This window comes from Ursus maritimus, unplaced genomic scaffold, assembly GCF_017311325.1.
Source record: "Ursus maritimus isolate PB19 unplaced genomic scaffold, ASM1731132v1 scaffold_2, whole genome shotgun sequence".
Taxonomy (NCBI): domain Eukaryota; kingdom Metazoa; phylum Chordata; class Mammalia; order Carnivora; family Ursidae; genus Ursus; species Ursus maritimus.
The window spans coordinates 40,485,182-40,507,319 of record NW_024424452.1 but is presented as its reverse complement, the minus strand read 5'-3'; the positions used below and the strand labels follow the sequence as shown (position 1 = coordinate 40,507,319).

Genomic DNA, 22,138 nt, shown 5'->3' with positions numbered 1-22,138 from the left:
GCCTTGATTCCCCCCACCCCTTCCCGGCCTTCTGGAGCCAGGGAGTGGTTGGTGAAAGGAGGAGACCATTTGGAGAACAAACAGGTTGTCAGAGGGTTGAGTGATTGAGCCCAGGTACCCCACCTGAGGGGCCAGGAATGGGTGGGGAGGAGGAGGAAGAAGTAGAAGGTAGGGAAAGGGGGAGGGGGCGGAGTTTTGTCACCTGTCACCTGCTTCGGCTGAGCCTAGGGCGGGCCGGGGACCGGTATAAAGCGGCAGGCGCTTGTGCCCGCCCCACCTCGCAGCAGCGTCTTCCCGAGACTGTGCCGCCCCCTCCCCACCCAGTTCACCACCACCATGACACTGGGCTTCCGGGCCCCTCTCTTCCTTCTGCTCCTGGTGTCCCTACAGCGTACAGGTGAGGAGGGGCCTGCTTTGCTCATGGGGTCTTCCCAGGCTTTCTGTGGGTTTTCTTTCCTAGCAGATGGTACCCCAAGGGGAAGAAGTTGCAGGCAGGTCTGACCCAGTCTGTGCCAGAAGAAAGGAGAGAGGCTAAGGATGGACGGAAGAGTCAGCGCCTAAGGAGAGCTGGTGCAGGGAGAGTGGAGTGACCTGCCGCGAAGTCTGGGGGCGGGGGGGAGGGGTCAGGAAAGGTTAGCTGTTAGGAGTGGAGAAACGGACCCCTAGGACCAAAGGGGTGTGGGAAGAGAGAGGGAGGCTGTCAGCCAGGAAGGAAGAGGAAGGCCGACCCAGGATCTGGCCCACTCTCTAGATCTTCCTGTGCCATTACTGTTCCAGATATCAGACTGTATTTCCTCCTCCTCCTGATTTGTCCCCTAACCCAACCCTGTGACCTCAACTCCTTACAGCTGGCACTACATCCCCCTCTGACACCCCAACCCCGACCAGCGGCCCGGCCTCCAGCTCGGCCTCCACCCCGGCACGCCACAGCGCCTCATCCCCGACCAGCGGCCCGGCCTCCAGCTCGGCCTCCACCCCGGCACGCCACAGCGCCTCATCCCCGACCAGCGGCCCGGCCTCCAGCTCGGCCTATACCCCGGCACGCCACCGCGCCTCATCCCCGACCAGCCGCCCGGCCTCCAGCTCGGCCTATACCCCGGCACGCCACCGCGCCTCATCCCCGACCAGCCGCCCGGCCTCCAGCTCGGCCTATACCCCGGCACGCCACCGCGCCTCATCCCCGACCAGCCGCCCGGCCTCCAGCTCGGCCTATACCCCGGCACGCCACCGCGCCTCATCCCCGACCAGCCGCCCGGCCTCCAGCTCGGCCTATACCCCGGCACGCCACCGCGCCTCATCCCCGACCAGCGGCCCGGCCTCCAGCTCGGCCTCCACCCCGGCAAGCCACAGTGCCTCACCCCCGACCAGCGGCCCGGCCTCCAGCTCGGCCTCCACCCCGGCAAGCCACAGTGCCTCACCCCCGACCAGCGGCCCGGCCTCCAGCTCGGCCTCCACCCCGGCACACCACAGCGCCTCATCCCCGACCAGCGGCCCGGCCAGCCACGGCACCAGGACTACTGCCAGCACCACTCGCCATAGCAGAGAACCCCTCACCTCCTCCAATAGTAGCACTTCTCCGCAGTTTTCTGTGCGGATCTCCTTGTTCTTCCTGTCCTTTTCTATTCAGAACCTCCAGTTTGACTCTTCCCTGGAGGATCCCAGCACTAGCTACTACCAGGGGCTGCAGAGGAACATTTCTGAGTTGGTGAGTAGGTGTCTTTTCTCTCCCGTGCTCTGAGCTCGCCCCGCAGCTGGCTCCAGACGGCCTGACCTGTTTCCCTCAATCCTTCTTCCTTCTTCTCTCACCCCAGCTTTTGCAGATTTATGAACAGCAAGGTTTTCTGGGTCTCTCCAATATCAAGTTCAGGTACAGTTCTGGGTGTGGGGGGGAGGACGGCTGCCCTCGTGGCTGGGGGCATTGCTGACCCAAAGCTGGGACCCGTGGCTGAGTGGCCCATTTCCCTGTGAGCAGACCAGGATCTGTGCTGGTGGAGTCAGCCCTGGCCTTCAGAAAGGGCTCTGTTGACGCCTGCGGCGTGAAGACCCAGTTTGAAGAGCGCGGGAGAGATCTACTAGACAGATACGACCTGTCCATCTCAGGTGTTACTGGTGAGGCCACTGTCCCCAGCTGCTGCCCAGCACCTCGCCTGCAGGCCCCCTCTCTCCAGCACCTGCGTTCCTGCTCTTCCCCAGGGTGCTAGGAGGGGGAGGGTCACCTCCTTTGGGAGAATATTCTGACCACTCTCCTTGTGTTTAGTGCAAGATGTGTCATTCCCTTCCTCTGGCCAGTCCGGGTCTGGGGTGCCTGGCTGGGCCGTCGCCCTGCTGGTGCTGGTCTGTGTCCTGGTCGCACTCGCCATCATCTGTGTCATTGCCATGGTAAGTGTTTGGTCTCTAGGCCTGACCAGAGGCCCCCTGCTAGCAGGAACCGCACCCCATAACGTCCTGTTTCCCCAGACTGTGTGTCAGTGCCGCCGGAAGAACTGCGGGCAGCTGGACATCTTTCCGACCCGCAACGCCTACCATCCTATGAGCGAGTACCCCACCTACCACACCCACGGGCGCTATGTGCCGCCTGGCAGCGGCAGACGCAGCCCCTATGAGGAGGTGAGGAGGGCCCCACAGGGGCAGGGAGGCAGAGGCTGGGGTTGGCAGGGCTTCTGAGAGCCCAGAGAACATGAGAGGCTGCAGTGGGCCTGGGGGGGGGGGCGGTGGTCAGAGGGGCTGGAGGCGGGGAAGGCCTGGGGAAGGGACCTTGGGAAGAAGGGGATCTCAACAGAGAGTGTCCCTACTAACTACATTTCCAGAACAGCATTCACTGCTCTGCTGAACTCAGCCACAGCTGCTGGGACCTGAGAGGACAGGCATGGGGCACCCAGGGGAGCCGTTCATGCAGGACTCAGGAGGGAATGAGCACGTGTGCCCCCACTCAGCGCCTAGGAGTGGAGGGTCGCTTTAGAAAGACTAGTGGGGGGGGTGTCTGATGTAGGGGAGGAAGTCTCACCCAGTCAGGTGAACTTGGTGCCATGGGGTACTTGGGAGTCTCAAGGAAGCAAGGAGCCCTCCTCCTCCTTTCCTCCCCTGGCCTTTCTCTCCAGGACCTAGTAAATAATTACTTCGGTCACCTGGGGCTGGAGCGCCACTCTGGGTGGGGGAGGGGAGTTTCCTTTTCAGGACCCTGTTTTCCTTCGCCCAGAGACTTCCTTCTCCCAGCTTTACAGAGACCTGCTTGGGCTGGAGGAGCAGAGGATGGAAAGAGAAAGGGGTAGTGGGGGAGGACAAGGGAGCTGATGAGAGCCAAGGGGAGGGAGTGAAGGGGAGCAGAGGGGGGAGGAGCGGCCCTGGGCCCTGTTTACAGTCACCTGGCTGCCAGTAGTGCCGGGCAGGTGCTCTCCCAATTAACCCTTTGAGAGTTAGATCCCAGACTTACTACCCCAGCTTGGGGTGTGATCTGGGAGCCCTGGGAGGCACTTTCTCCCAGGAAAGCTACTGCCCCTCAGCCTGGGTCTCATCTCCCCACCTAGGTCTCTGCAGGCAACGGGGGCAGCGGCCTCTCTTATGTGAACCCGAACCCATCAGCCACTTCTGCCAACTTGTAGAAGCACGTTGCCCGGCCTGGCGACCAGACGCCAGTGCCACATGCCTCCCTCGGGCTCCTCACTGCCAGAGTTCTCTCTGCTCAACTCTGTTCTGGGCTGGTGAGCGGGGAGTTCAGGTGGGCTGTTCACAGGCCCTACCAGGTCCCCTGCCCTGCTGAACCCATCCGAGCCCCTTGGGGACAGGCCTGGGACAGTGGCTCCCAGGAGGAACGGCCCGGAAGCCCCAGATGGAAGTGCGAACCAGACTGGGGCTGAATAAAACGGGGACCTCCTCTGTGCTGACTGCCAACTTTGGATCTGTCATCTGTGACCCATAGACCCCGGGGGGGGGGTTGGAAGGGGTCTTTGAGGGAGATGGGGGGGAAGAAGGCAAGAGTAGGGTTCATTTGGAAAGCAGGAGACGTGTAAAGGAGATGACATTGGGGCACAGGTCACCTCTTCCCATCCCTGCTGGCACAAGAGGAAGGAGGAAACGAAACTGAGTTGGCTTGGAGGCCAGTGTGACCCAGCCGGGCCTGCACCCGCCGGGAGCGCTCTCCCCTCTCCTGGGCTGGGGGCTGGCGGCAGCCACGCCCTCACCTCCCCTTGGCCCGGTGCCCCTAGTGCCTCTATTCTTAGCTGGCAGAGTGTGAAGTAAGTGTGTGGGCAGCGATAACAGGCAGAGTCAACATGGCCGTGATAAGCACAGCATCAGATCCGGACGCTGGCGCCCAGCCCGGCCTCCTCCCTGGCTGGCGGGGTCTGCTGCAGGCACCTTGGGAATGGGGAAGTGGTTCTGGTTCCCCGACCCCTTTGGGCCCAGGCGCGGTGCGCGCCCCCCTCACCACATGCCCTGGGGGCCTGGGCCCTGCCATGGCCAGTGCGATGCGCCCCCAGTAGGCCACCCATTGGCTGGGGCTTGAGCCAGAACATGTGTCGGGAGGAGGCTCGGGAGCACCTGCTTGGGCCCTCTTTCCCTCGGGCACCAGATCCTCTGAGCACCCCTGCTCTGAGCAGTAGTGGGGCTCCCTGGGTCCTTCCCACCTGTCACACACCCAGCACAGAAATGAAAAGGGACGGTCGGGCTCAGGGAAGGCAGAGATGTGCCTGGCAACATAGTTTATTGTTTATAAACCATGAAAATAGCGGCTGTCGCTGGCACAGGCCTGGCAGTGCCCACTGTAGGGGCAGCAGCAGGCCCCGGGGGCCGTGCCTAGCCCAGCCCACCAGGGACACGCAACCTTGGCTGGGGCCCCCAGGGAGACTTGGCACGTTGGCATATGGGTGCAGGACAGGGTGAAGCATGCAAGAGGGAGGAGGAGAAATACAGGCATGCGGCCGAGGGGTGTGGGGACCCCAGCAACTCAAGCAGGATGATAGGGTCCTCTTCTCACCAGGGAGTGCCTGGGCAATGTCCTGCCAAAAAGTCTGCCTACCCCAAGGCTGCAGTTCAGCATCGATGGGGCAGGGAGCTTGGCGGGCGGAGGGCAGAGCACAGAGCTGGGGTCATGCCCAGTGTTCGGGTGCCCCCCCTCCTAGTCAGCCCAGGGAGGGCTCTGTCCGTGACTTGTAGGATGCCAAGGGCAGGGTGTGGGCCAGAGGCTTGGTGGGGGCTGGGGCATGACTTAACAGGCAATGGAGAGAATGGGGGACATCTAGAAAGGTGAGCAGGGGAGAGTCCCTTGATCAAGAGAAGGCCCCGGGAATACACAGACATAGGGTAAGGGACAGGATGACATAGTAGGAAGAGTTTGGGGAGAAGCTGCCGGAGGAATAACCCAGCTCCAGCAGGCCTAGAGGGCCAGGGCCCAGGAGGGGCCAGAAAGGGTCAGTCCAGCTTGGCAAAGCCCCCGATGGTGACCTTCCTCTCAGGCTTAGTGCCCACTGGCTCCTGGAGCTGCACCGCACCACCCCCGATGAAGCAGAAGGCAGGGCACACGGGCCCCGAGCAGTCCAGAGGGCACTCCAGCAGCCCGCGGAAGGACACGGCATCCAGGAAAGACACGCGGCCCCGCTCATAGTCCAGGCAGATGCCCAGGCGGGGCGGCAGGGGCACGGTGCAGCTGGCTGCAGGGCCGTCCCGCCCCGTCAGCCCTGCATTGGAGCTGGCCCCGGACCCCAGCAGGATCTTGCCCATGCCGATGGTCAGGAAAGCGAAGGGCGGAGATGCCTCCACTGTGGCATCCTCGGCACCACTGTCGTGCCCGCTGTCCGGATCATACCTGCAGGAGCGGAGTTGGGTAGGAGAGTGTTGGGGGAGGGGGAAGGGAGTGGGGCACGGCGGGGGAGGGGGCAGAGGGCTGAGACATTGGGGAGCAAGTTGTTGAAAGGATCGATTTGGGGTCCCGGGAGGACGTGTGGAGGTCCTGGGTGGAGAATTAGAATATGGGGCAGGGGTGTGAGTCCAGCGGGAAAGGGGTATCGAAAGCAGGCACGTTGGCAGGAGAGGTGGCGGAGAAGGAGGAGGAGGGATGGAGGTGAGGATCGGGCGCCAGGAAGAGATAGGAGACAAGAAGGTGGGGAGGAGAACCACATGGGGACATTGTGCTGGGAGGGTCGTGGGGAGGGTTCGAGAATGTTGAGGATAGGGCTTCGTCACTGAGGGACTGGGGAGAGAAAGCTGCTGGGAAGGTGGGTGTCGGGAGAGAGGTGGAGTGGAGGTGGGGGTGGGGTGCCACGGGGTGGGGGGATTGGTGTTGGCGGAAGAGCACTGAGAAGAAATGGGGTATTCAGGGATAGAGTGCCAGGAGGAAGGGTTCAGGGAGGCATATGTGTTGGGGGGTGTTAAACAGCGCGTTGGCAGTAGAGGGGATGGAGTTGGACATTTTAAGGGAAGGATCTCAGGATGTTGAGGACAGACGTGGTGAAGGGAGGAGAGAGGGTTTCTCGGAGAAAGCGTGTTGGAACAGGATGTTGGGAGATGCAGAGGTTCTCAGAGAGAGATGCTGCGGTGGTCCTGAGGACAGATGGGAACCACTGGATGGCTCCCTCTCCTGCAGCCCTCTGCCCAGCCACAGGCTCCTCTGAAAACCAATTCTCTAAGCACTTGTGCTAAGCCCACGCTTGCCCCAGCCCCAGGCCCCAGCCTGGCATCCATGCTCCTAGACATCCCCACTCCACCCCAACCAGCGAGAGCTCCCCTTGCCACCCCCATCGTGTCCCCAGCTCCCCCACCCAGGACCCCCACACTCCATCCCCTCCAAAGAGGCCTGACCTGGGGCTAATCACATCGGGGGCGCCCTGGAAGCTTTCCTGAAGCTTGCTCTCCAGCCCGACGCCCACCTTGACCAAGTAGGAGGCTGGGTCGACGGCACAGGCCCAGTAGCTGCGGCCCTGGGTTACGGCCACATCTCCCAGGACCACGTCCACGCTCAGGTGGCAGCCAGTGAGCAGCCGCTCGGCAGCCAGCAGCAGGGGCAGCCCTGGAACACTCCGCACCGCTCGCTGGTCCTTGCTGATGGCCAGCCGCTCTCGGCTGGTGCCCCAGCGGCCATCCAGGAAGAAGTGCAGGACTGCAGTGGGGGAGTGACAGAGAAAGGACTTGAGGGACAAACCCAGGCCGTGGAAGCCGTGAGCTGTCAGCAAAGGACACTGGCAGATTTCAGAATGTGAAACAAGCTGCCAAGGGGTGGGCGGGAGCTCCAGGGACCAGGGCTTGGAGAACTGCATGGGGGACACAAGGAGAAAAGAAGGGGGCACCTCAAATGGGTATGGGACTCCAGGAAGAGTTTTAGTGGGTACTAGTGGGCCCAGAAACCAGTCTCCCAGACCCAGGTGACCTGCAGTGCTTCTTCCCACCCCTCCCCCACTGGCGAGTCCCCACTGCTGCTCTGTCCCAGCTGGTGACGTTGCCCCTGCCACCGACCTACACCTTCCAGGGCACGCTCTGGTGCTCGCGCCTGGCCCTTACACCCCACTTGGGCGGTGATGCTCCAGTATTATGCCTATACCCCAGGGGCCAGACTATTGTCTGGAGAGACGCCGTCCTAACCTTCACTGAGTCTTTACTATGAGTTGGAAGCTCACTGGCTTCATTCTCACAGCAATAACACTATTATTATCGCTAAGAAAGAGGGGCTTGGAGTTCCGGGAGGGCAAGTGACTTGCCCAGAGCCACCGCTGGCTAGAAGCTCCAGAGTCGTTGAGCGTGGCCCACTGTGCTGTCTCCCCAGTGCCCGCCCAGCACCAGCTGTTAGTGCGGTGAGGGGGTCCCAGCGTGCCCCGCGCCCGCCCACCTGCCCGCTCACCGGATGCTGGGGGGGGTCCCAGTGTGCCCCGCGCCCGCCCAACTGCCCGCTCACCGGGTGCTGGGGGCGTGTGCAGGTGCACATCTTCACTGTACTCGCCATAGCCGGCCTTGTTGCAGCCCCGGACACGCAGCACGTACACAGAGCCTGTGTCAGGGTTCTCAAGCAGGGCACTGGTGCCCCTCACCTCCTCTCGCCGCTGCCAGCGGGCGGGACCCGGCTGGGCGGGCGCATCAGTGCGCCGGAACTCGATGGTGTAGTGCCAGGCAGGTGGCGAGTGGGGGGGCAGCCGCCAACACAGGAATATCTGGTCGTAGGCAAAGGTGCGTTGCGTGTCGATGACGGGAGCCTCGGGCACTGTGGGAAGAGACAGCGGGGGTCAGTCAGGGCCTGGTCGCGGGCCTAACACGGAGGGCAGGCAGGAAAAGGGAAAGCAGCGGGGGCCGGGGGGGTGAGTGTGGGTGAGAGGGAACTGGGGGCAAGGCCATCCGGGTACCAGGCAGGGAGGGGCAGGGCAGAGCCCAAGGGAGCAGGGGAGAGGCGGTGCGCACCCGGCAGGAGGCAGGAGGCCTCGCACGGTCCTGGCCTGCCATCCTCCCAACTGCAGCCTTAGGGCAGCTGCTTCCCAATTCTGGGCCTCAGTTTCCTCCTCTGTCAAAAACGGTCTTAGACCAGATGGGGACCCTTGTTTCTAGGACCTTTTTTATTCTATGAATAAAGAGGAGCCCCAGGGAAAGGCAGACAGAGGCCACTGGAAGCCGGGGAAAGAGCACTGGACAGGAAGGAGGGGCAGAGTAGGAGGGAGACAGATGCGAGAGCCAGCAAGGCAGAAAACAGGGGACAACAGAGGACAAGCAAAAGCTTGACGATGGCAGGAGACGAAGGTCAAGGGGAAGAGAAGGAAAGTCCAGCGGGCAAGAATCCCAAGGACAAAAGGTCAGAAGGGCAAGGATTAGGCAGGAGCTTAGGGCAGGCAGAGAGAGACAGAGGGCACTGGTGGAAGGTGGGGGGAGGACCAAGAGTCCAGTGAAGGCAGGACAGAGAAGGAAGCAATGAATGGGTGGCCGAGCTGTGTGGGGGCGGCAGGGCAGGGCCCCCGGGGCAGGGCCGCTGACTTGCCTGGGGTGCTCCGGAGCAGAGTCCGCGGTGGCCACAGCCTACAAACAAAGAGAGGGAGAAGCAGCGCTGAGCGCGGTGGGACGGTGTGGCCGGGTGGGCGAGGTGGGAGGGGCGGCTGGCCAGGCTGGGCAGGAGGCCAGGGAGGTCCCTGGTGGGCACTGCCCCCCGGGCCCGCTGCTGGGGAAGAAGGGAGGAAGGCTGTAACTGGGCGCGGGGCCACCCTGGCCACCTCCTTACCTTGCAGGAAGCTAAGCTCTGTCAGCATCTTCATCTCACGCCCTACGTCCAACTGACAATGGCGGAAGGAGGAGCTGGCAGCTGGCCGGAACGTCTGGAGGGCCTCCGTAGCTCGGGCAATCCTGGCATGGGGGCAGGCAAGGGTCAGGCACTCCCATCTGGGCAGCTGCCCTTCCCCTTGATTCTGCCTCGCTTGTCCCTAGAGCCTCGGCACCTGCTTTGGGTCACCTCCCGGTCCCTTCAGGTAAGCTGGATATCAGTTTGGCCTGGTGACAATCCTCAGGACCCACCTCGCCATAGGACAGCAGTACAGACACCGGCTCAGACACTGGCTGCACCCGTGACCCCTGCCCCCCGGGAGCCTGCGCCCCCGCGTACCTGCTATGCAGCTGCTTGGCCGCTTGCACGAAGCAAGGCTGGTCTGTCTCCTTAAGAACCTCCTGGGCGTAGCCCACCAGACCTGAGCCATCCAGCAGGCTCCGGTGCTCCTGGATCTGGGCGCTGAGACGGGCCAGGCGCTCCTGCTGGCACTCCTCGATGGACTGAAGCAGCGATGCGCGCTTCTCCTCCAGCACAGCCCCCAGTCCCCGCACCAGCTGGGACACCTCCTCCTTGGCCTGCTGACCACTCACCTGCCCAGAGAGCAGCACTCAGTATCTCCTCAAAGGCAGCACCTGCGCCAGCCTCCCTGGGATCACCACAGATCCAGGGACACGCTACCCGGCCGCTCCCACAAGGCCAGGCCCATGGCTCCAAAGACACCTGTACACCCAGATGGGCTCGGCTCCTGACACTCGGTGCCACCCTTCCTGGATGCCCACACCTTCATCCTGATCCTGTAAGGAGTCCCCCAGATAAGAGACCATGACTAACAGGCTACCGCCCACTCGGACCGCACTGCTGTGCCCTGCCTCTGGGCCATCCTTACTGCCCGTCCCCGTGTCAGCCCACGGCAGCTGATTCAAGCAGCCTGGCAGAAGGTGCCAGAGACGGAGCCTCGCCCTAGCTCCAGGGAAGTGTGTCGTCCTCAGCGGGCGGCTGAGCCTGAGGGCATCCGAGCTCTGTCCCCGAGGCTCTCCAAGCTGTCCTGATCCTGGGTGATAGCCACACTGTTCCCCTCGACACAGCCATGGACCCCACACGGGCTTCCTGAGCTGTCAAGCAGGGGATTGGGCCAGGCCCTCCACAGCCCCTTCCTGCTTCCACTCCTGGGCGGGGCCCTGGGCCCACCTCCACGCCCTCCCTCACCTCAGTGTGCCTCACGGTCTCCTCCAGCTCACAGATCTGGGTCTGTACTGTGTCCTGGTTTCCCAGGATGTATGTCAGGCTCTTTGTCAGCTTGTCCTGAGGGGGAAGAAAGAGGTGGGCATCATGCCTAGCTCGGAGAAGCCGGCAGTTGGGAGGAGGTGTAAGAGGGTGTGCGTGTGGGCTGGCGCGGGTGGAGCGAGGCAGGGTCCTCACCTTGAGGGCCTGGTAGGCGCTGAGCACGGGTGTGATCTTGTGCCCTCCGTGGGTGCGCCTTACTCGGCAGAGCTGGCACACCAGCCGTTGGCATGTCTTGCAGTAATGGGTCACCTCTTCCTTGTGGTCCGGACACATCAGTCCCTAGGGACAGAAAGAGCAATGACATCATCGGCCAACGGTGGGTTTAAGGCTGCTGACCTGGAGCAGAAGCAGTGTGCAGCCTGGCTGGCGGGCGGGCGGGCGGGCGAGGGGAGAGGGGAGTCCGGCTGGGGTGCTCCACAGTGCCACCTGGTGGCGTGCACCGGAATGGAAGTGAGCGTCCCCGGCACCCTCCCTCCCTCCCTCCCTCCCACCTCCACAAGAGCGGTAACAGCAAGAATGATGATAATTAATCTCTGCCTTGTGGCTAATAATTAACCTTGTCCATCTTGCTCACTGCCATCCCCAATGCCGAGAATAGCACCAGGCGCAAGGGTGCTGGATAAATATTTGCTCAATGAATGAATGAATGCAGACAAACCTTTTTAGCCCAGGGGTAACTTTCACAGACTACCTCCTGGGATCCCCTCGATAACCCCCAGGGTGTGGGTGCTGTAGGGCAGATCTAATCATTCTCACTCACAGACGGGAAGATGGGGCTCCAAGAGGTTTAAACATTGATCCAGTCCCTCTTTGTAGTAGTTACAGAACAAGGAGCCTGGCAGTGGCAAGCTCTGCCCGCCTCCCTTGGGAAGCCCACCGTGCCCGCTCCCCACCCAGCCAGCACTGCCAGGCCCCTCTCTCCGCTGGCTCACCTTGGGGCGGAAGGAGAGGGTGGGCAGGGTGGGCTCGTGCTGGGCCTTCTGGGTGCCCCAGGGGTGGAACAGCTTGAAACACTCGTTGCAGAAGGTGGCCCGGCACTCGGTGCAGCCCTTGGTGGCCTCTAGTGGCGGTGGCTTGCACAGCTGGCACAGGATGGCGCCACCCACACTCACGCTCTGGCGGTAGCGCTCCACCACACGCTCCAGGGTCAGGTTCCGGAACAGCCCCGCCAGGCCCCGCTCCCCCAGTTCCACATCACCCTGGCAGGCTGGGCATGGGAACATGATCACCTGGGGATGCAGAGCACCTCGCTTCCGCCCGGGATACGTCCCAAAGCCTGTGGAAGTGCCAGAGAGGGAGGGAACTGAAAGTCACAGCTGGCCGAGTGTGGGGCAAGTTCGTTCAATTCAAAAGATAATTTTTATTGTGCCAGCGCTCAGCTCCCATTAGAGCCTGAAGGAACAGTGTCTGCACCTTCAGCGAGACAGAGGCCCCGGACCACGACGGACATCCCAGCATCCCCACCCCCACCCCACAGGACCCAGCCCCACCTGACTTAAGCAGCCGATCCAGGCGGTCTGGCTTAGGGAGAGTTCTGCGGGAGAGGCGGGGGCTTCGGGTGGAAGGGGTGGAAGCAGGAGAGGTGGGCTCGGAGCTGGGGTCCCCACCATGGCCTATATAGCCCTGCTGGCCCAGCACCTCCCGGGCACAGGCCTGGCACACATTGTGGGTACAGGGCAGCACCAGCGGCTGCTTGTACATCTCTTGACATACTGGGCACAGCAGTTCCTTCTCCATGTTCTTCATGCTTGTCTGTGGAGGGAGCAGGAGGTTGGGTCAGAGCACGGACACGGTGGGGGGGGGGGCATATCTCAGCAGGCCTCTCAGCTGCCCTTAGAAACCCAAGGGATCTCAGGAAGGGGCAAGGCAAGCTATGTGGGGCTTTTCCCCAGCACCGGCCTGGGCCCGGCTCATAGACCTTCCCAGCTCTGGCTCCTGCCTGTCTTCCTCCTGCAGAGAGCTAAAGCCTGCGGAGGGGCGGTTGGAACTCCTGGTTGGAGCACCTGCCCCCCACCCCCGGCCTCAAGCCCCACCTCTTTCACTCCCCCGGCGGGCGCTGGGCGGGCAGCCCCTCTCACCTGGCCATTGCCCCCAACCCCCCCATCTCTGGGCCACCAGCTTCTCAAGGACGCCGCCCGTTCTGCAGCTTGGTGCAGACCCCCGCCCCCCTTTCTGGCAACCCCCCCCTTCCCCAGCGTGACTCCTCCCTATAGCCAGGCGCTGCACGCTCTCCATCCTCCTGCTCACCGCGTCCGTCATCTTGCCGCGGCTCAGCCTGCGGCCGCCCCAGCCTCCATTCCCCATCCTTCGCTTCCCCAGCCGTCTCCTCGGGTCCCCGATACTAACCCATTCCCTTTTGCCCTCCACCATCCGGCCCTCCCGCTCCTTCCCCCGGCGCGACCTGACTAGCCACAACCCCCTCCCCAAGCGACGGGGAAACAAGCGCCCGCCTACTTGCCCCCTCCCCACCGGAAGTACCCCTCCCTTTTTTGGTGGAGGGGGTCCTCAAGCTATGCTCCACCCCCACACCTCACCTTGGTCCCTCTCTTCGCAGCCATCCCGGTCAGGGGCGCAGCTGACACAAAGGAGGGAGGGACAGGCAGGGAGGGGGAAGGAAGTGGTGGGGGGGAGCAGGGTTGGCACCGCCCCTGGGAGAGCCGGGCACGGGTTGCCATGACAACCGTGGGCTCGGAGGCAGCCCTGAGTGGGGGCGCAGTGGGGTGGGGTCTCGCCGAAGGGTCCAAATTTGGAACTGCACCCTGGGGGCGGCTCCTTCATCGCCCCTCACCTAGCCTCAGTTTTCTTGGAAAATATCCAAGCTCACACACGCCCCCTCCTCATGGCATAGCCCCATGGCCCTGCAGCCCCAGCCCTGGTGCACCGCTGGCGGCTACCCCAGCCAAACCGCCGCATCCGGGCAGCTCCCGGGTCCTCACACCCCAGCAGAGGGACGCCTCCATGGCTCTCACCTCCGGGCTGCCCCGGGATTACCTTCTCCAACCTGCACCCCGACCCTCGCAGTCCTTTCTGCCATCCCCAGCCCCCTCTCTACATCCCAGCATCTTGCCTCAGCGCCACCTGTCCAAGGTCCCGGCCTGCCCCGGACCCCTATCCTCCCCCTCCCCTTTCCCTCGACCCCACCTTAACTCACACTGATGCGGACCAGTGCATCCATGATGGAAGTGAAGGTCTGCATATCCTCACCCTCAGCCATGGCCCTAGCATGCCCGCCCGCCCCCGGGTGCCCGATCCCGGCTGCGGCTGCGAACCCCGGGCTTAATGCAGGAGCCCGGTGGGGGTGTGGGGAGGGGTGGGGGTGAGATGTCACTGCGCATGCTCCAGGGACAGCCTCGAACAGCGCCCGTCGAGGTAGGAGGTGGGAAATAGTTCTCCCCACGTGGTTTTCGGAAGACGGTCGGGGGGTTGGGTGACATGGAATGGTATTTGAGGGGGAGCCACTTCTAATGTTCGCATTCTTCATTGGCTCCTTAATCTTACTCATATAAAACGGGAGGATAGTTTCAGAGGAGATGGGCTTCAGAATGGGAGGACTAGATTTTGGTTTGGGCACGAGTCCACTGGAGATGCGAGGCCATGATCATGGGGGAGGGAGGTGTGAGGAACGGGACTAGAGATGACAGAGAAGACAGAGGTGAGCTAGAGGCTACGGGCCACGGGCCCAGCGGCTTGCGCTGAGGGCAGCAGACGCTCGGGGCGCGGGGAAGGACCGGGGACCAGGGCGGTGGCCAAGACCTCTCCTGGACGCAATATCTCCTCCATGCCGGCAGGGGGCGCTGCGGCCGGGCGCCTAGAGGGAGCGCGAGCAAGACGTGGGGGAGGAAGCGAGCCCGCGAGTGGGGCTGACGCATGCGCGCGGCCGATCGCCCGGGTTCGGTTCTCCTGTTTCTTGGCCTGAGGCGCTGACTGGGCTCGGGGGCAGCACGCAATGGGTAACGGGACTGGCGGGATCCCCCGACGGACTTGTGGTGGGGGGTTGGGGCGCGCCAACTGTCCCGGTCCTCTGCCCGCCGAGCTGACGTGTCCCGGGCCCCAGGGGGCGGGGGTGCGCAGCCCCGGGGATGCCGGGGACGCCGGGGGGTCGCGGCGGGGGTGCGCAGCCCCGGGGGTGCCGGGGGCCGGCTCCGCCTGCGGCGCGGGCGGGAGGGCCCGGCCCGACCCCGCGCCTCGCGTCCTCGCCTCCCCTGCAGCCGTGGGCACGGGCACGTCGCTGGCGCTCTCCTCCCTCCTGTCGCTGCTGCTCTTCGCCGGGATGCAGATGTACAGTCGCCAGCTGGCCTCCACCGAGTGGCTCACCATCCAGGGGGGCCTGCTGGGCTCCGGCCTGTTCGTCTTCTCGCTCACTGTATCCTTCCTGCGCTGGGGGGAGGGGGGAGGGAACCCGCCGCTCTGCCCCGTCGCTCTGCCTGCCCTTAACTCCCTCGACCAGGCCTTCAATAATCTGGAGAATCTGGTCTTCGGCAAAGGATTCCAAGCCAAGATCTTCCCTGAGAGTAAGTGAAAATGGGGGCCGAGTGCTTCAGCCGTCTGCTCTAACCGCCCCCAACGGGGCACTGAGTTTCCAGGTGCTTGGTTGGTAAAGGTGGTTCAGAAGGAGATACGCTGAGACCTATGGAGGCGGTTGCCAGCCTGGGGTCCAGCACCTCCCCGAGCTCTTGGACTCGGGTCTGGAGGAAGGCCTGCGAGCAGGAAGCCTAGTTCCCAGGGGGGCTCTGAGGATCCTGGGCCCGTGCAGAAAGCCTTTGCATAGTCCTTGGGAAGGTGTGGGGGAGGACACAGGACCGCGTTCATTGAGGGGTGTTGATGGGGAGTTGAACGAGTGTTAGTGGGTTCTGTGCATTTGAGATGATCGTGAAGAGCTTCGGTGTTAGAGACACCAGATGTCTGTGTCCACGGGAATCCTGACCAAGTTCGAATAAATGTTAGGTTATTTCCTCTTTGAAATGATACTCGTTACAGCTCATTTAATGGAGAGCTGATGATCTAGTTATTTATGCAGAACTAAGTTCATAAAGCAACTGAGGAGTCAAGGCCAGATCACCTGAGGGATGTCACAGGTGTGAAGGTGGCAGCGAGGAGGAGCCTCTTGCGGGAGAACACAGACCCGCCCTGTGGCCCTCGCATACTTGCCCTCCTCCGCTGGCTGGCGGGCCCTCCACCTGGCCCTGAGGCCTCCCGGAGCTCCTCCCCTGCAGCAGCCTCCAGACCTCCGAGATTTTCTTCCATGTGTACCGTTTTTCTAGGCTTCTGAAAGAAACCTTTGTTGTGGGGCAGGGTTCTTGACCCCCTGCGCCCTCCCCGGCTGGGCAGGTGGCGTCTGCCCTGCGGTCTAGCCTCCCACTTTCTCTCCAGTCCTACGCTAGATAGCCTGGACCCTTTCCTGCTCCATGGGCATGTGCGTTCAGATGCCCTGCCCTCCAGCCTCCTTCCAGGCAGTGAGGCCCTCAGCTTCCACCACTGGCCGCCTAGTTTAATGAGTTGGTCCTTAGTGGCTGGCTTTTGTTGGAAAGGCCTTGCCTCTCCTTCCCAAATGGGAGCAAACCTTGCCCTTCAGACTCTTTATCACTTTTCCTTTTCCTTTATATTGTAAGAGAGCCAGGATAGGGAAGCGATATTCGGGACAGAGCTGGCAATGAGCATGCGTCTCCCCCCTCCAAGTCCTGGGTGTCACTGAGGGCATCTGAAGTCCTCCTGCTGATGTCATGCCATACTCCTCGCAGCAGATTCCCCACGTTTCAGAGGGCCCCAGATTTCCCCTAGACTCCACATACCAATGCCTGGTGTTTGCAGTTCCGACCGCCACCCTCCTTGTCCCCTCTTGCCTTCCAGTTCTTCTCTGCCTCCTGTTGGCTCTCTTTGCATCTGGCCTCATCCACCGAGTCTGCGTCACCACCTGGTAAGTGCCTCACAGCGGGGGAGGGGTGCGGCCTCCTGTCCTTTGGCACTGGAACCCCCTGTAAGGGTTCCAGACCTTGCCCGCCCTCCCCCACGCTGTTCTCCCTCCTTTCCCCTGCCCCATCTTCCTACCCCTGATCCGGGTTCTTCCCCGCATGCCGCTGTGGCCGCCGAGAGGCCCCGGGCCGGCAGCACACCCGCCGACGGCGTGGCCTTCTTGTCTCCCCCGTGCAGCTTCATCTTCTCCATGGTTGGCCTGTACTACATCAACAAGATCTCCTCCGCTCTGTACCAGGCAGCGGCGCCTGTCCTCACACCGGCCAAGGTCACGGGGAAGGGCAAAAAGAGAAATTGACCTGAATGTCCAATAAAGTTGATTCTTTGTAGCTCCGTGAGCTGTGATATGCTGTGGCCTCTACCGCCCGTGCTTGCATGGGTGTGCGGAATGTGGTGGCAGATAGATACCTGTTGATTTCAGACCTTGGGGGTAGTGGGGCTTGCCTTCCTCCAAGGTTCGTTTCTGGCAAATGTTTATTGGCTGCTGTCAGTGCCGTGAGTGCTTGTGTGAAAGTCTTGTGGAAGAAAAGCGCATGGATGATCTGCCGTCTTGACCTTTTGGAAAAGGGGTCAAAGCTGTAGTGCAGGAAGCCTTCCTTGCCCGTCAGAGTGGAACAGATCTTGGAACAGAAGAACAAGGGGAGGAGAGGCCACCTCACCCCTACAACTCCCTGGGGAGTTCATTTACACCTCTGGGGGCTTTGTTACTCTGACTCCTCGCCCCGAGCAAACAAGCCTCCTGCCCCTTCTGCTCCAAGTCCTTGGGAGGAAAGTCCCTACTGATGTCGCCCTCCTGGACCCATTCGTTCAGCTCCAGGATGGACAGATGCCTGTGTTTAAATTTTTTTTTTAAAGATTTTATTTGTCAGAGCACAAGCAGGGGGAGCAGCAGGCAGAGCAGGCAGGGGAGAAGCAGGCTCCCCACTGAGCAAGGAGCCCACTGTGGAACTCGACCCCAGGACCCCAGGATCATGACCTGAGCCAAAGTCAGACGCTTAACAGACTGAGCTGCTCAGGCGTCCCAAGATGCCTGTGTTTAGAAAGACTCCAAGGTTGATCGCTGCCCCATCCTCTTTGTTCGGGTGCCTCAGTTTCTCTTCTCTGTCTCGTAGCTAAGAGATCATGGACTTGCTATGTTTTAGCAAAGCATATAAAATGATAGGAACAAAGCCACCAGCTTCGGAGCTAACCTTGATGGGAATGAAGGATGTGGCTTCTTAGGTCCTACTCTGTGCCCAGAGGGGCGTCTCACCGGTCCTTTGGGGCATCTTCCCTCCTGCTGGATGGCATGGGTTTTAGAGCGAGCACAATGCTGTGGTCAGCTTCGTATCCTGCATAGTGCTTGATCGTGGGCAGTGAAGACGTGGGCTGGTTGACAGAACCTGCTTTTCTGGTGACAAAATACTGTACGTGGGATGTGTCCAAGTAGGGATGAAGTCCCGATGGAGATGAAGAAGTGAATCGAAGGACTTCTGGTCAAGGATTAGAGCCCCCTCCCTCTAATTAGAGGTGCACGCCACCCACTCCCATCCAGGTGGCCTGAATCCCAACCCTATTCTCAGACCCTAGCTTGGGGAGTGCTGTGCAGTGTGTCCAGCATGCCTGCAGAGGGCGCCACCAGCTCGCATCTGCCGGTCAAGCCTGCCCTGAGGGCTAGGGAGGGTTGCCCCTTGGTCTCACCTTTCTGACCCAAGTCTGTCCAGGTGGAAGCCAGCCTCCAAGGCCCTGAAGGACTGGGCCCTTGGGGGCTGGAATCTGAAGCAAGTGTCCCTGGGAGCGGAGGCAAAGAGCGTTCAAGGGACACCAGAGCCTCCCTGAGAGGGAATGGGTGCTCTAGGCTCTAACTTACCTAGTGATGGTTAGAGGGTTGTGGTACGTGGGACCCTCTGGGGGAGGATGACAGGTTGTCCAAAATGGACCCTGGATGTAAGGGGAGGCTGAGTTGGTTCTAGGGCTCCATCTGTCAAACCCTGACTTCCTCCTAACAGGGGTGGGAGCTGTGGGCAGAGGGCCAGGGAGCATAGATGCCTGGGGGGCGGGGGATCTGGCCACCTGTGGGCACCCTGGCTTCAAGATGAGAGTTTGGGTAGGGCCAGGCTAGGGGAGGGTGGGGAGGAGCTGGAGAGCAGGTGCCAGAGCCACGCCAAGCGATCTGAGCACCGGCTGCCGCCCACTGTGTAGGGACCAGGGGCAGTGAGTGGCTCAGGAATAATGACCCCTTCCGGAACAGGTGCGTTTACAAGGCAGATTGGGGCCGACCTCAGCTCTCCACCCAGCCTATCTCTGGGGTGCCTAGTTGTAGGTTGCCTGCCTTAACCTACTAATTAACCCTGGCAGGGGGGCATCCTACCCACTAATAACCATCATTAAGTAAGGGGGCGTGAGGCCATCATGGCTTCTGGAGGCCTGAAGGCGGGAAGGGCAAAGGCGCTAACCTCTTGGCCCCTGCTCCCCTGGGCTCCACTCCACCCCAGTGGCTGGAGGCCTGGGGGAGAGAGAGGCGGTGGGCCCCTGGAGGACAGAGGGAAGCCAGATGTTTCCTCCTGCTCCCTCACACGTGGCCCTGACACCCGCCCACCCGCCAGCACCGCCACCAGCTCCGGAAACAGGAGTAAATAATACAGGGGGAGGGGGCCTTGGACGTGTGGAGAGACAGGCAGGGGAGGACAGTCCAGTGGCTCCTGGCCCTGGAGGTACAGGTCTTGGGCAGGAGGTGATGCCACGAGAGAAGAGGGCAGTGGGAAGGGAAGGGAAGAGAGTTCCCTAATCCCCTGCAGAGGCTGGACTCCTCCCCAGACTGGCACTGGAGGGAGGGGACACCACAGGGTTGTACTGGGGGTGGGGAGCGCCCAGGACAGGCAGGGAGCGAGAGAGTCCGCGCCAGGCCTTGGCTCCAGCCCTTTCCGGCCCTTATTGTCCTTGGTGAGAACAGGACGCAGTCCGGTTCCCACTGCCCGGCCCCCCAGCTCTGCTCCCCAGGGGCTCGGGAAGGATGTTGGGAAACAAGAGAGAGCCAGAGACTCGTAGAGACAGAGATGCTGAGAGACGCAGAGACAGACACAAAGGGGAAAGGTTCAGTCAAAAGCCAGCTCTGAAGTTCTTTGTGAGCAGAGAAGGCCCGGGTACTGTGGGGACCATAAAAGAATGGGAAGCAGGAGGCCCTGCCCCCTCCGGGGGCCTCTGGGCTGGCCTGCCCTCTCCACTCTCCTTGACTTAGGGTCAGTCACAGAGCCAGAGCCGCCTCCTGGGCAAACAATGGCCGGAACCCCGGTGCGGGCACACTTGGTGGCACTTAACTGCTCTGCTTTAGGTACCTTGCTTTGCCTCTCCCAGCGGAGTGGAATTTGCTGGGGGGGGCAGGGCCAAGATCCTGCTCCCAAACCCTATCTCCCCAGCCCCCCGGGGCTGAGAGCAAGCTGGCCACACAGAACTTGGGCTGGAAAGGCTCTTCGCTGGGGTTCCTAGAGACACAGAGGGAAGCCCCTGGTGCCCCAGAGGGAGGCACCTGTATCACCTGGACCAACAGCCAGAGCCTGGCAGGAAGCACCAGAGCCAGCTGCCCCTCTCCCCTGCCCCCAGTCCCCAGCCCCGTCCCCAGGCCCCCCTCCCCTGCCCCCAGTCCCCAGCCCCGTCCCCAGGCCCCCCTCCCCTGCCCCCTCTCCCCAGCCCCTTCTCCCCAGCCTTTGCAACCCAGGGCTTGGGGTGGGCGTCCTTCAGTCCAACCAGCTCTCTTCCACCTGGGCCCACGTGGTTCACAGCTGTCCCCTGGGACACGGGTCCCTTGTGTCTGCTGAGGCTCCAGGTAAACCTCAAGACGAAGAAAAATGGAAACATGTTTGAAGTGTTTACATTTAACAAACGAACACTTTTTAAAAAAAAATTATTTATTTGACAGAGAGAGAGCACAAGCAGGGGGAGCAGCAAGCAGAGGGAGAAGCAGACTCCCCACTGAGCAGGGAGCCCGACATGGGACTCGATCCCAGGACGCTGGGATCATGACCTGAGCCACCCAGGTGCCCCAAATGAACACTTTGTAACACAAAATTACAATATAATCATGCTAGTAACAGGATTATTACAGGATTTTTTAGAAAGTTTTCCTTCATGAAAAAATGTTCAAAATCATTAGCCATCAGGGAAATTCAAATCAAAACCACACTGAGATACCACCTTACGCCAGTTAGAATGGCAAAAATAGACAAGGCAAGAAACAACAATTGTTGGAGAGGATGTGGAGAAAGGGGATTCCTCCTACATTGTTGGTGGGAATGCAAGTTGGTACAGCCACTACACAAGTAAAGAAATTGAATCAGTAATCAAAAACTTCCACATAGGGGCGCCTGGGAAGGCCAGTCTGTTAAGTGTCGTCTTTGGCTCAGGTTGTGATTCCAGGGTCCTGGAATCCAGTCCCTTAAGCCAGAGCCCTGTGTTGGGTTCCCTGCTCATGGAAAGTCTGCTTCTTCCTCTGGACACCCTCCCCCCCAACTTGTGCCCTCTCTCTCTCTCTCTAATAAGTAAATAAAATCTTAAAAAAAAAAACAAAACTTCCACATAAAAAAGCCTAGGACAAAAGGCCTCACTGCTGAGTTACACTGAATCTTAAAAAATAATTAGTGCCAATTCTTCTCAAACTCATAAGAACAAGTGCTATGGACTATGAGAAACAAACTGAGGGCTACAGAGGGGAGGGGGGTGGGGGAATGGGATAGACCGGTGATGGGTAGTAAGGAGGGCACGTATTGCATGGCGCACTGGGTGTTATACGCAACTAATGAATCATCGAACTTTACATCGGAAACCGGGGATGTACTGTATGGTGACTAACATAGTATAATAAAAAACATTAAAAAAAAAAAGAAAGAAAGATTTCCTTCACAGGGAACCACAGGCCCTATTTTATAATATAAAGTCCTACGATAATGGGCATCTCAGATTCATTGTATGATTCTATTTATACATATCTCTGGAAATTCCAGAGATATGTATAAACAGCACGTTGGGCCCCTTGCGTGGTGTGTTGCTTCTCTCTGTTCTGTCAGAGGGCAGTGGTATGACTAGCACATGTGGAGAGAGTCTCTGTGAGGCCCTGGGGGCTCAGACCGCAGCCAAATGGCCTCTGGGCCTGTGAGGAGCTCTTCTCTGAGAACTCCCCTTCCCTCAAGCTGCAAGAGCAGGGGGCTCCCCCGCTCATTTTCGGGTGACGCTGCACCGTCAAGAGGCCAGGAACAACCTTCCACACATCCCTCTTACGGGCCAAGACCTCTGGCTGCTTCGTGGGCGTTTCTGGGACTGAGGTGCACGCGCGGCGGTGTGTGCGTGTCTAGCAGTAACCCCTCCCCCCATGCCGCCGGAGCCCCCTGCCCTTCCTGCCCGCAGCCTCCAGCCCCATTTCCAGCCTCTGTGACTCAGAGAATTCCAGGTTCCAGACAGGACGTGGGACAGCGGCACGGCCTGGGGCTTGAACTCAGGCTGACCTGCCTTCCAGTTTTGGCTTTGAGCACTTACGGGTGAAGGTCCTTGGACGAGTTGGGCGAGCTCTTTGACTCTAAAACGTGGCTAGTCACACCCCCCTCACACTGCGGGGGAGGAGGAGCCGGCGGGGGAGGGGCTGGGGGGGGGACTGCGCGCGGGGCGGTGGAGGGGCTGGGGGGGGGGGGGGCC

At 61.1% G+C, this 22,138-nt stretch overlaps 3 protein-coding genes across 3 annotated transcripts in view; 2 read left to right on the top strand and 1 right to left on the bottom strand.

Annotated features, from left to right (window-relative positions):
* Positions 1 to 3,855, top strand: part of MUC1 (mucin 1, cell surface associated) — a 4,644-nt gene extending 789 nt beyond the window's left edge. Inside the window, exons 3-7 of the mRNA XM_040635766.1 lie at positions 1,812 to 1,867; positions 1,973 to 2,109; positions 2,258 to 2,379; positions 2,458 to 2,607; positions 3,525 to 3,855. Of these exons, the coding sequence (XP_040491700.1) occupies positions 1,812 to 1,867; positions 1,973 to 2,109; positions 2,258 to 2,379; positions 2,458 to 2,607; positions 3,525 to 3,599 (540 nt within the window). The 3' untranslated portion in view covers positions 3,600 to 3,855. The remainder of the gene's footprint in view (positions 1 to 1,811; positions 1,868 to 1,972; positions 2,110 to 2,257; positions 2,380 to 2,457; positions 2,608 to 3,524) is intronic.
* An 819-nt stretch (positions 3,856 to 4,674) lies between these two features.
* TRIM46 (tripartite motif containing 46) lies at positions 4,675 to 13,083 on the bottom strand. The gene is made up of 10 exons (XM_040635750.1): positions 13,042 to 13,083; positions 11,998 to 12,259; positions 11,440 to 11,783; positions 10,643 to 10,786; positions 10,430 to 10,525; positions 9,560 to 9,813; positions 9,182 to 9,303; positions 7,880 to 8,182; positions 6,793 to 7,090; positions 4,675 to 5,800 (listed from the first exon to the last, which is right to left on the bottom strand). The coding sequence occupies exons 1-10, from the start codon at positions 13,063 to 13,065 to the stop codon at positions 5,407 to 5,409; spliced, it is 2,241 nt and encodes a 746-aa protein (XP_040491684.1). The 5' UTR covers positions 13,066 to 13,083; the 3' UTR covers positions 4,675 to 5,406.
* Positions 13,084 to 14,295: 1,212 nt separating this feature from the next.
* On the top strand, positions 14,296 to 16,806 carry KRTCAP2 (keratinocyte associated protein 2). The gene is made up of 5 exons (XM_040635764.1): positions 14,296 to 14,457; positions 14,716 to 14,870; positions 14,955 to 15,018; positions 16,355 to 16,421; positions 16,655 to 16,806. The coding sequence occupies exons 1-5, from the start codon at positions 14,454 to 14,456 to the stop codon at positions 16,773 to 16,775; spliced, it is 411 nt and encodes a 136-aa protein (XP_040491698.1). The 5' UTR covers positions 14,296 to 14,453; the 3' UTR covers positions 16,776 to 16,806.
* Positions 16,807 to 22,138: the final 5,332 nt, after the last annotated feature.